Source organism: Brassica napus, chromosome A9 (assembly GCF_020379485.1).
Source record: "Brassica napus cultivar Da-Ae chromosome A9, Da-Ae, whole genome shotgun sequence".
Taxonomy (NCBI): domain Eukaryota; kingdom Viridiplantae; phylum Streptophyta; class Magnoliopsida; order Brassicales; family Brassicaceae; genus Brassica; species Brassica napus.
In genome coordinates, this window is record NC_063442.1 from 42,600,461 (window position 1) to 42,613,021 (window position 12,561).

A 12,561-nucleotide genomic window follows, 5' to 3' on the forward strand; every position below is an offset into this window, starting at 1 on the left:
ATTTTTCATCTTTGATGATCACGAGAGCTATAAAATACTTTTACAAAACTAATAGCTAAGTTTTATGTAACGATAGTGATTTACATTACGAAATCCATCAGAAAATAAGATTTACTGATTTGAAAAATTGGCAAACAAAATTGAAAATCTACTGTAGGCTTTTCCGACAGAATATTCAGGCAACGACTTTATCTTTATATTTGATATACTTTACTGAATAAATTAAACCAAAACAATGACCACGTTTTAAATACTGAAACTCGAAGCAAATGACAACTATAATGATGTCAATCAGCGAATTTAGCTCACTTATCTTATTGGTTAAGCTGATTGCTCAAGTCTTTCAGCCAGATTGATTTCCAAGTCTGGAGTGACTACACTGTTACATAATACTTGACGAAGAAATGTATTGTTACAAACTTACACAATAAGTAGAATCATTAATGTACAATAAAAAATAACAAGTGGTAGTAGAGCATATAAATTGTAAAACTCCAATTTTTCCTCCAAAATGAACTAAAAGTAGATATAGAGTAAGAATGTTCAAATCTTACTCCATTTCTTATTCCATTTTCTACTTCATAATGGAGTGATGAACAAAAAAATAGATTATTTTATTTATAGAGTAAATTTCATTATGAAGTAAGATATGAAGTTGGGTTGGAACCACTTTTATTCTATTTAAAAAAAAAAGTGAAGATAGAGATGCCTTTAATCAATATTTGAGATCTACTATGCTTTTTGTTATCTAATCATCGTAATTCTTCTTTTAGTTGTATTTACCTATTAAAAACATTAGAAGATTAAATTTAAAGCACACTGATTTCATCATTTCCAATTTTTCTATGTAAAAAAGTACACAATGGAATATGTATATTATTTACTTTTAGCATAACTCGCTCTTATCTGCAAGACTGCAAGTGTAAATTAATTAAAATCTTCTTGTCGTCAACTTTTTGACAGTCCGGTGGTTAGAATCATGTTCATATATTTAAATTTGAAAAGGACAATTGCATTAGAGTGAGAAAGAAAATGAATATTTCAGTTAAAAAAAAAGAAACGAAAATGAATATTATTTAAAATTTATGATAAATAAACAAAACCATTTTTATAGACCCATTGGTTCTTCTTTCTTGTAATAATCAAAGATTCAAGGACAGGATCATGTTTTGCTGGGAATAAGCATCTTACAAAAAAAAAACGTTTCAATAAATATATTAAATTAAGGAATATAATTTGGGATCTTTTTATGATATTCAAATGTGTCGGCGGCGGGATTTTCAAATGTTCATTTTAAAGGCGATTTGGAGATTGATTTTGGTTTGTGCCATTAAATAGAAAAGGTCTAATGTTTCAATTAACAATTTGCTTGAAGATGTCAAACATTGGGAATCTTTAAGTGCCGAGTTCTCACACACCAAGTGCACCTAAAATCGTTTTCCCCTGCCCGGCCTCAAAGTAAAAGATCAACATGGCAAGCATTGCTAGCCTAGAGTGCTAATGTTTTTTGCGAAGAAGGTTGTAAGAACAACATAGACCATCCAAGAGCAAAACCTCTCAAAGACTTTAGAACGCTTCAAATGCATTATTACAAAATACAAACGAAAGCACGAATTGTGGAAGTGCAACTAAAATGTTGGAAGCTGCGTTTGCCAAAAAGAGCTACATAGATTTGGAAGCCGAGAAAGAGAATTGATAATTAAGCTGGAAAACCAAACTAAACCATGATCGTAGGGAGCCGAGGCCTTGGATTAATATTTCATTTTGCGGAACGTAGATTTATTAACGTTAAGTCTTTTTAAGTTACTAAAAACTTGATTGGACAACCAAGTTTGTCAGTGTTATTACAGAGTTTTATCATAAAAACCAACACACGCGCATAAAAACATATTTAAAATCCAGACAAAACATATAACATTCAACATTCAGAAAAGAGAAAAGAAGGAGGTGGCATTGCAAGACAAGTTAATAACACGAGACAGCATTTGAGAGAGAGAGAGAGAGAGAGAGAGAGATTTCTAGTCGGTAGTCATGATCGACTTCTGATTTCCCTCAGATAGAATTGCTTTATCTTTCTCAGCCATAGCCAACCTAGCTGCTTTAGCTGTCTCAGCCTTAGCCAACCTAGCTGCTTTAGTTCTCTTACCCTTAGCCAACCTAGCTGCTTCAGCCAACCTAGCTGCTTCATCTTTCTCAGCCATAGCCAACCTACCTGAAACAAACAAACATACAAATGAATGAACGGTTTTACACAACAAAAAAAAAAAAAAAGAATGAAGAAAGTAACGTACGTGCGAGAGAGACGCCACCGCCGCCATCCTTTCTTAGTGGGAGGACAGCATTAACAACAAGATTAAAGCCTCCCGCAGAACGTCCGCTAAGTTTCAGAGCCTTTTCAATAGCATCTTTTCCACGGAGATGAACGAAAACCACTTCCCCCAAAACAGAACAATAGGATCCAGGGAAAACCGAACGTGCCATCTCCTCGACCTTATCCTCAGCAAGGCAAGTATCAAATCCTGTAACATTCAACCTAAAATAGCAGGACATCATATTAGGACAAGAACAAACAGGTTAATAAATAAGAAAGGAAAAAATAAATAAAAAAAATCAATTTACACGCGCTGTCGGTATTTGTCTTGTGCTTCGGGAGTAGCAAATAAATGGTCAAGGCGATTGCTGTCAAAAGGGTAAGCCGTAACTCGTAAAATACTTCCTCCCATGTCACTTCCATCAAACGTCAACGCCTTATCTTCATCTTCTTCCTTAACATAGATTAATCCGCATCTGTAAAACACAAAGATTATTATAGACTAAGCAGCAATAGCGATCAAGCTGGAGGAGGAAGAAGTCACAAACCTGCAGAGAATAGTACGATTGAAGTCGAGTTCGTGAGCAAAAGCATGTATTAGCTTTATTCCACGTGATGCCAAGTGTTTTCTCAGGCCCTCTTCAACAACGGCCCTGTTCGTTTCGTGAACTGGACGCGGCATCCAGACGCAGACGCGGACCGATGTTCGTTTGGTGCGAAATAGGCGGTTAAGTTGGACGCAGCATCCAAATATATTTTCACAACTCATCCGGATTTTTCGGGAATTCTGGATGAGATTTTTAAACGCTTCCAGAAACAGTAAACTCATCCAAAAGTAATAAAAATCGATAATACCCTTAATTTATCTTAAAAATTACAAATTTTGCCTTTGATTTCTAAACCTAAAAAATAAAATTGTTTTGTTGCCGTCGAAATCAAATCTGATTCTCTGCAACCTCTCTTCAACCATGAATCCCCTCTATCAAAGCACTCTGCGAGGAAACAGCACCCTCCAAGCTAATCACTCTGTTCACAACCTCATCAACTCTCTCAGCCATCTCCCTAGCATTGAGCGAAGAGTTATTCACACCAGACTCTTCGTCATCAACAATCTCTTCCCCTAGAAACCGACTCACCATCGACCTAAGCCTCTCTCTAGACTCCTCAATCTTCGCACGCTCCTCTCCAGCTTCTCCGCAAGACTTCTCCTGCCTCTCCCGCAGCTCCGCCAGCTTCTCCCTACACGCAAGACTTCTCCTGCCTCTTGTGTGTTGGTTTGTAGAGCTCTGTTCTCTTTTCTGTGACTGTGTCTTTGTTAGTTTGCGCTTAAGAGTCTTTTAGTATGGTCTTCTTGTTTCATTGTGTTCTGAGGGAAGAAAATGATTACTTTCCCACCTTCATTTATCCGTAGCTCTTAATACAAGGAAGCTCTTGTTTTATTAGAGCTGAAGTTTGATATCTTATGTGCATTGCTTTTTCCTTTTAGAAAAGAGTTTGCATAGAATGTACTTCACTTGTTTTATATGCTCAAGCTTCACTTGTTTTATATGATCATATTAGACATTTTATTTACTTGTTATCTTAACTCGTTTTTGTTTTTATTTTTGTCTCAGTGACTATCTGTTCAAGCTTCAATGGCATCTGTCCCTGGAAAGGATGTAAGTCATTCTCAACATTCTCGTTTGCTCTCTCTCTTTTTACCTAAGCTTTACTAACTGTTTAGTGGCTGTAACTGTTACAGAAAATAGCTGATGTGATAAGCTGTGTTACTTTATTACATCTGATATTTGATTTTCTTCTGGCATTTCAGCTGGAGTCCTAGATGCAGTGTTGCTGTCAGTGTAGGCTACTAATCTTTTGAGGATGCACAGGTTCGAATTGTTGCAGTTCAAGCTCTTACAACAATAGTTCAAATTTGCATTTTTCTTTAAAACACAGACACCGCAAGGTTTGATGTTTTGAGTAGAGAAGTTAAAATACTTTAAGTCATTTGAGTTTGATGTTATCATTGTTGTAAAACATGAAAATAGAGTTTAATGTTTATTATTGTTACTTTATAATGTTATAAAACATGAAAATAGAATTTGATATTTATTTTTATTATGTATATTTCATTTGCAGTTAAACATAATTTTTTACAAATTAGTTTCACTTTTAGATATAGTTATATACATGTTTAGACCAAAAGAGAAGAAAAAGAGTTTTTGGTCATTTGACAAAAAAACTCATCCAGATACAAAATACAGAATACAAAACGAACATAACTGCATCCAGATACAATTTCCAGACGCATGATCCAGAATATCCAGAATCACGAACGAACGACATCTGATTGCTGCATCCAATTACTGCGCTCGGATGCCGCGTCTGGAATTCTCATCCAATTCACAAAACGAACAGGGCCAACATCCTTACGAGAGGAGATATCGTATCCCTCTACCGCAATCCTTCTAATGCTGCTTTATTATTGCAAAAGGATATTAATTAATTACCGTGAGACACAATAACATATGATCCATCTAATTTTTTTTTTTTGTGCACTTCCATCTAATTTAGATATACAAATCTCGAAAAAAAGAAAAAAAGAAACGAACCTGCTCTTTCGAATCGCTGCATCACTACCGTTCAATTCCAGACCTTCCACACCCTAAAGTAAATAAGATCTAATCAGACAACTAATTCCAGAAACAGAAAGCGATGATAAGAATAATTACTTTGATCACGGATGCGTCCATGGCGACTGCCCTAGGTTTCTCGCGGATTCTACTAATGCTGTGGCAAAAGATATCCCTATTTATTTAATATAAAAACATTTAATAAAAAGTTGTAACTTTAAATTTAAATTAATTAAAAAAGTATTGTTTATGTGTCACTTAGGCTTCGACTGGTGACATGTAGTATTAGAATTGAGTTACAATAAAATGTACTATTTGATGTAGTTTGCAGTAAAAACTATGTGGTATAAACTGTAGATTTATGTAGTGAGTTCGCAGTAAAAATATGAGTTACTATTTTATCAATATTATTGATTGGTAATATTTTTGATGTATAAGTTGCAGTATATATTATTTTTTAAAATATAAATAATATTTTAATAATAATAGTGAAAAAATAAAATTCATAAATCAAAATTAACTAAGGATGTCAAAAATTTATGTACATAAATTTTTAATTACCAAACAATATTAAAAAAATAAAATTAATTGAACATTTTAATTGACTATTTAAGTGGAACTTATACAAATATTTTATTTACATAAATTTATAATCACCTGAAAATTAACAACTAAAATTATAGATTTTTTTAACTAATTAAAATGAAAATATGATTTTAGAAAAGCTTTTTTGTATAATTTAGAGAAAAACTTTGGCTAACAAGTATATAATCATATTAAAATTTTAAATATATTATATTAAATAATATAACTAAACGTAGGGCTAAGTGCTTATATGTATTGTAAATTGTTAATATTGTTAATATTCAAAAGGTAGTGGGTAGTTAATTGACAAACCCAAAATTTTCAATAACTCAAATCTTAATACATGAGATTTTGGTTGATGTAGATTTAAGATTTGAGTTATCATTTTTACAAAGGCTATAAGTCAAAATTGTAACTCAATAATAATCAATTATAACTCAAACACAACTTCAAAATCTTAAAACTAATTCATGATTGGTAACATTTTTGATTTATATGCTCAAGTCAACTTAAATCAAGTGTACTACATGTTACCAATCAAAGCCTTAATTAGAATGTATATTTGATTTACATAGTAAGTCCAAAATACAATCGTTAAGAAAAAATATATTAATCCAAACATAAATGTATATGACATGATAAATTTAATACTCAACAATCTCATTAAATTAATACTCGGCGATCTTTTTAAATGAGACTTTCTTTAAATTAATACTCGGCGATCTCATTTATTTTGTGATCCAACATAATATATTTTTTAAAGTGTAAAATATACTCTTAGTCCGTATTAAAGTGAAACCTCTATAAATTAATAATGTTGGGACTACACCAAAACTATAATTTTATATTAATTTATAGATATATTAATTTATCGATATACTAATTGAACCAAAAACTCAATTTGAGACTATAAAATTATATTATTTTATAGAGATTTTTAGTGTATATTAATTTATAGATTATTAATTTAAAGAGGTTATATTGTACTTGGATAAAAAATTAAATAAAAGTTTGCTATATATTATGACCTAAGTATTGCATGCTTTTGCTATAAATCGGAAAGTAATAATTTTTTTAAGTTATGATCCTTTTTATTAATAGCAAAGAGGTGCAGCTATTCAAAAAAAAATTGTTAATAAAAGAAAAAAATAAGAATATTGTTAGGTTCTCAGACATTCTTAGCCTACAGAAATTTATATAAAGGATAATACAGAAATTAAGTTGTTTTGTTATTACCAAACGAAATTGTATATCAAATGTTTTTCTTTGCAACACAATTTCTTAGAATTTAAATTATGAAATTTATATTGAAGATTAAAAAGAAGTTTTGGCATCTGCCTAATTGTTTTTCGTAGTCTAGGAAAGATCAATTTCCTGCTTGCGTCTCAACCACAAAGGACAATTGGTGGGATCAGTACGATGCATGGCACTTTAACAAACTTTGTATAACGAGAAAAACTTAAACTGATTTCTTAACATTAATGATCAATGTACAAGGGTATTTATACAAGTATATAGCGCGTGTTATGTACACGTATACCGTATGAGTATTTACACTTTATCAACCTAATATACTCCCCTCAAGCCTTTGAAACCAAACTATCATTTGGAGAGAAAAGGCTTGAAACAGACATTCGATTGAGCAAAGAATGAAAGGGTCCTGGATGCAAAGCCTTTGTGAGGATATCAGCATGTTGAGAAGCACTAGCAACATGATGAAGAGTGATAAAGCCACGCTTGACCTGATCCCGAACCGTGTGACAATCAATGTCAATGTGTTTAGTACGCTCGTGGAACACCGGGTTTGTAGCTATATGCATTGCGGACTTATTGTCGCAAAAGAGCTTCGCTGGAGCAGTTAACGTGATCTTCATATCATTCAACAACTGCTGCAACCAAAGCATCTCACATGTAGTCAGGGCCATGCTCCGATACTCAGCCTCCGTGCTGTTACGACTGACTGTTTGCTGTTTCTTCGACTTCCAGCTGATCAAAGACTGACCAAGATAAACACAAAATCCAGTCACAGAACGTCGAGTGTTAGGACAAGTAGCCCAATCCGCATCCGCAAAAGCATTCAAGCATAAGTCTGAATCAGCTGCATAAAACAACCCTTGACCAGGATTGGACTTTAAGTAACGAAGGACGTGATGAGCTGCCTTCAAATGCACATCTGTCGGAGCAGAAAGGAATTGACTGAGACGATGAACCGCAAAAGTGATGTCAGGACGGGTTATCGTCAGATATAGCAATCGGCCAATGAGCTCCCGATAAGACGTCGACTCAGGCAAAGAAACACCCGTAGTAGCACTCAAGGCAACATTAGGATCCAAAGGAACGGCACATGGTTTTGACGCCAAGAAACCGGTATCAGCTAAAAGATCCAGAGCATATTTTCTTTGAGAAACAGAGATGCCAGTAGAGTTTCGAGCAATCTCAAGTCCTAAAAAGAAACGTGCTTGACCCAAATCTTTGATCTTGAATGCCTTGTGTAATACTGCTTTCAAACTAGCAACCGCAGTATCATCATTACTTGCTATGAGGATGTCATCTACGTAGACAAGCAAAGCAATGAAAGAAGATCCAGCAACCTTGACAAACAAGGAATTGTCACCAGGTGACTGCTTAAATCCATGTCCAAGAACAACCGAGGAGAAACAAGAGTACCATTGCCGGGACGCTTGCTTGAGTCCATAAATGGATTTATGCAAACGACAAACCGGATCAGGAGGTAAAGACACACCTGGTGCAGGAGTATAACCCAATGGTAGACGCATATATATCTCCTCATCAAGCTCACTATGCAAGAAAGCATTGGTCACATCCATTTGAGACAAAGACCACCCACGCTTAGCGGCCAAAGCAAGTAACAACTTCACACTAGTCATCTTCGCCACAGGGGAAAAAGTATCTGTATAATCCACACCCTCCTGCTGTGTAAAACCCTGAGCAATAAGACGTCCTTTTGGTCTTTCAATAGTACCATCAGCATTGTACTTATAAGAGAATAACCAACGACACCCCACCACATTTTTACCAGGGGGTAACGTCTGAACAGACCAAGTCTTGTTCCGTTCCATACCCTCAAACTCTACATCCACAGCCTTTTTCCATACTGCAGACTGCATGGCTTGCTTAAAAGTACTAGGTACTGCCTCAATAGAAGAAGATAGGACATAGGCTTGATATTGAGGTGAAAGTTGAGAATAAGAAAGAACAGATTCAATGGGATATAAAGGAGAAGGGCCTGAACGTGAAGAAGATGGAGAAGAAGAGGAAACTTGGTTTAGATGATAATCGGAAAGATAGCGTGGAGCTTTACCCTGACGCCGAGATCGAGTTTCTGGATGTATCACCTGTTCTGTTCCTGATGTAACAGTCACTGATGAATTATTTGTGGCACTAGGTAAATGAGTTTCATGTAATGCATCAAGAGAGACAGGTATAGAGGTAAGGGTAAAATTGTTTTAGAAAACAAATCATCAACCTTTGAAGAAGAGGAATCAGAAAGAAAAGGATAAATGTTTTCATGAAAAACGACATTACGTGTAACAGACACAACATGAGTATCTAAGTCCAAAACCTTATACCCTTTATAACCTGATGCATATCCAATGAAAACACAAGAAGAAGCACGAGGAGAGAATTTATTTCGATCCTTAAGATGAGTTGAAACATAGCATAAACAACCAAAGGAACGAAGCAAAGAGTAATCAGGTTGTTTCTTGACAAGCAGTTCATAAGGAGACACATTCTTAAGCAATGGTGAAGGAATGCGATTAATAAGGAAAACTGCAGTCTGAACACAGTTACTCCAATGTACCAAAGGTATGTTCGACTGAAATAACAAAGCTCGAGCTACGTTCAAGAGGTGTTGATGTTTACGTTCAACCACCAAATTTTGTTGTGGCGTGTATGCACAAGAGAATTGATGATGAATTCCATATTGACGCAGAACAGAAGGAAACATCAACTCAGGTGCATTATCAGATCGTATCACTTTAATAGTTGTGTTATATTGCCCAAGGAACTACATCCCACACGATGTGGGATATATATTAATAGCCCCTCTCGAGATGTGGATGGGAAACGGTCCAATCGGAAACAGCCCAAGTCCAACATCTCGGAAATACCACAGCAAGATGGGCCATTTTTATAGGCTACATAGGTAGACAACTATTTATATGGGAAATCATCTGCTGAGCTTAACCTGGCTCTGATACCATAACAAACTTTGTATAACGAGAAAAACTTAAACTGATTTCTTAACATTAATGATCAATGTACAAGGGTATTTATACAAGTATATAGCGCGTGTTATGTACACGTATACCGTATGAGTATTTACACTTTATCAACCTAATACACTTGTCCAAGACACAGAAGATGGATTATGCATGGGTGCAACGTAATCTCGTTGTATATGACTATTGCCAGGAGCGTGAGAGATTCCCTGAGCTTCCTTGAGAGTGTTCCATTAGCCCTTGGGCTTAAAATCATTCTTTGTTTTCAATCAAAGTATTAAGTGGAAAATAGTTGCTGTAATAATTTTTAATTAACTTTTTCTGCATTTTATTCCTCCTGGATTATATACACATTACACAAACATTTTTTACACAAACCTTATACTAAAGTCACAAACTATGAGAGTAAAAATACAAGTTACACAAGCTACAAATACACTGTACACAAGTTTTTTTTTTTTGAGCAACACACTGTACACAAGCTATAAGTACACTTTACACAAACTAAAATACACTTTTACACAAATTTTATTAGGATTGAGATTTCTTACCATGTATCAATAAAATTCTAAGCAATATGAACAAGGCGTGAGGACTGAACGAAACCATCGACCCTTTTCTTGATCTCATCAGGATTTGCGCCCACCAGTTTGTCCATCGTATTACCATCCTTCAAGAACATAAAAGTAGGCATAGCCTTTACCTTTAGCCGTCTCGCCACTTCCTGACCAGTCCAACATGGTTTATAAAAAAAAGAAAACCATCAAGGATCACCAATCTAGCTATTGTTCAATTTCACAACACTTGTCAAGATATTACGTTTCTTTGAATATTCTTCCATTCTTTATGGTTAAGACCCAAAAACTAGAGACATATAAGTATTTATACCTTGACTTCATCAACATCAACTATAAGAAACAGAGCATCCTTATAGCTAGAGGCAAGATCTTCAAAGAACGAGTTCATAAACACAGAAGGAATACACCAAGATGCTGTGAAATGAGCCACAATCTGTAAATACCATAAAGCAACAACCTCTGTTGGTAATAAGTAATATGAAGAAACAAGCCAGAGCCATTCATTTAATACCCTCAACAAGTAGTTCATATCTTAAGAGTAACAAAATTTTGCTGTGGTGGTTCCATGTGTTGAGAAAAATATCTTTTGGAAAAGAAAGTGATGAGGAGGATGAGAGACTTACAGGACAAGCCTGACTCTTGGCTTGACTCACATAAAAGTTCCATGACTCAGGAGAATCGACTTTAACAACTCTTGAACTCTTCTGCAGTTCTTGATCTTCCATCTCTTGGAGCTTTCTTTTTTAATCTCTATGTTCTAAACTTGGATCCTTATTTATCCCTCTGTAAAAGAGATAACATGATTCGGTGTTTCAGTGTTTATCTACTCAGTTGATGGGACGGAGATAACAAACTAAGGATGAGTGTGGCCCATTGTTTTTGAACGATATATAAATATATTAATAGATAATGAAGATATTTATAAATTATCCGCGGCTGCGTGATATCAACCGTCACACTGTACTGAAATTACAATATTACATACACATCCCGGATCTTTTTTTATACGAATATCTAAAAGTAGCTAGTTTAGTAATTTCATGTTTTAAAGGAAGGTCGTAACGGTAGGGAAAATAAAATGGAACGTTCAAATAACTTCAGGAAAAATGTAACAATCAGATTAGTAAATAGGGTATATATAATAACGTGAGGAAGTGGTGCAACGTAGATCTCAGTCCCAAGACAATTCTCACACAACCCTATATATGTTCATGTCCGGGAGACGTTTAATTTCAATCCGTTGGATGGTCCTCCGAATGCATCTTCAAGTGACGATGTGGAGACGACTTCACTCGGAGGGAACTCTTCGTTTGAAGAAGAAGAAGATGATGCTGTGTTCTCTAGATATCCAGGCTTGAAGAAACAAGAGAGTGCTCTTGCTGCCACTGAGAAGCAGCAAGTTTCCAACTTCGGATCTGGGTCGGATTGTTATCAGACTTTTTCCTCAAACCTCATGATGGCAAGGCCTTTGACTTGTCCAAGTTTGTTTGGAGGAGCTGATGGGATGGCTTTGGATCTCAGCTGTGAAATCTAATGGAAAGTCCAAGAATGTAGACTCCTCTCCTTCCTTACCAAGTTTGTTCTCAAACCTTTTCTTCAAACCCCTAAGCTTCTCCATGATTAGTTTTATTAGCATTAAAGCTGATAGACTTCTTCACCAGCTGGTAAAATTCGTTTTATAAGTTGGTGAAGAAAATTTATTAGCTTTGATGTTAGTAAAACCAACTCATGGAGAAGCTTAGGGGTTTGAGAAAAAAATTGATAACAATCTTTGTAAAGTGAAGAACGTAGAGGATTGACATTCTTCAAACCTCATGATTGCAAGGCCTTTGACTTGCCCAAGTTTGTTTGGGGAACTGATGGAGTAAGTTTGGATTCAGCTGCCAAATTTACTGGTAAGTCCAAGAACAGCGGTAAGATAGTTACATCTTCTCCTAATGGTAGAAACTGTGAAGACAAGGTGGTGAATACTAATGAAGGAGAAGCATCGAGTCTCGTAGAACTGGATGAATTTGTGACTACTAATAAGTTTGTTGTGGATGATCTTTCTGCTCAGAAAGGTTGGAGTAGGCTTTGCCTCAGAGAATAAGAAGAGATTCGAGAAGCATGGAATGTGTTGCAGCTAAGGGAGCTTGAGTTCTACTCGCTGAAGAGTGGTTTCATTCATGAGGTAGTAACAAAGATGGCTGAAGCATTTCGATTTTTTTTACCAAACCCTTAAGGATTTG

The 12,561-nt window shown here is 35.2% G+C and overlaps 2 protein-coding genes and 2 long non-coding RNA genes across 4 annotated transcripts; 1 reads left to right on the forward strand and 3 right to left on the reverse strand.

Moving 5' to 3' along the window:
* Positions 1–1,802: 1,802 nt before the first annotated feature.
* LOC111209146 lies at positions 1,803–3,080 on the reverse strand. Its single transcript, XM_048741819.1, has 4 exons — positions 2,860–3,080; positions 2,620–2,787; positions 2,292–2,533; positions 1,803–2,212 (listed from the first exon to the last, which is right to left on the reverse strand). Exons 1-4 carry the CDS (start codon positions 3,078–3,080, stop codon positions 2,019–2,021), a joined length of 825 nt encoding a protein of 274 aa, XP_048597776.1. The 3' UTR covers positions 1,803–2,018.
* LOC106413819 lies at positions 2,966–4,368 on the forward strand. The gene is made up of 3 exons (XR_007316717.1): positions 2,966–3,585; positions 3,925–3,969; positions 4,122–4,368. It is a non-coding gene; the product is annotated as an uncharacterized LOC106413819 (long non-coding RNA).
* Positions 4,369–4,432: 64 nt separating this feature from the next.
* On the reverse strand, positions 4,433–5,107 carry LOC106413820. The gene is made up of 3 exons (XR_001282668.3): positions 5,026–5,107; positions 4,906–4,958; positions 4,433–4,767 (listed from the first exon to the last, which is right to left on the reverse strand). It is a non-coding gene; the product is annotated as an uncharacterized LOC106413820 (long non-coding RNA).
* Positions 5,108–10,056: 4,949 nt separating this feature from the next.
* On the reverse strand, positions 10,057–11,221 carry LOC106412092 (thioredoxin-like protein CXXS1). The gene is made up of 3 exons (XM_013852984.3): positions 10,957–11,221; positions 10,644–10,766; positions 10,057–10,479 (listed from the first exon to the last, which is right to left on the reverse strand). Exons 1-3 carry the CDS (start codon positions 11,056–11,058, stop codon positions 10,324–10,326), a joined length of 381 nt encoding a protein of 126 aa, XP_013708438.1. The 5' UTR covers positions 11,059–11,221; the 3' UTR covers positions 10,057–10,323.
* Between the last annotated feature and the right edge of the window lie 1,340 nt (positions 11,222–12,561).

Coding starts and splice junctions, on each gene's coding strand:
- LOC111209146 (XM_048741819.1), bottom strand. CDS start 3,080: ATGAGTTGTGAAAATATATTTGGATGCTGCGTCCAACTTAACCGCCTA. Junction 2,788..2,859: donor AATCGTACTATTCTCTGCAG/GTTTGTGACTTC, acceptor TGTGTTTTACAG/ATGCGGATTAATCTATGTTA. Junction 2,534..2,619: donor GACAAATACCGACAGCGCGT/GTAAATTGATTT, acceptor CTGCTATTTTAG/GTTGAATGTTACAGGATTTG.
- LOC106412092 (XM_013852984.3), bottom strand. CDS start 11,058: ATGGAAGATCAAGAACTGCAGAAGAGTTCAAGAGTTGTTAAAGTCGAT. Junction 10,767..10,956: donor CCAAGAGTCAGGCTTGTCCT/GTAAGTCTCTCA, acceptor TGGTATTTACAG/ATTGTGGCTCATTTCACAGC. Junction 10,480..10,643: donor TTGATGTTGATGAAGTCAAG/GTATAAATACTT, acceptor TGGACTGGTCAG/GAAGTGGCGAGACGGCTAAA.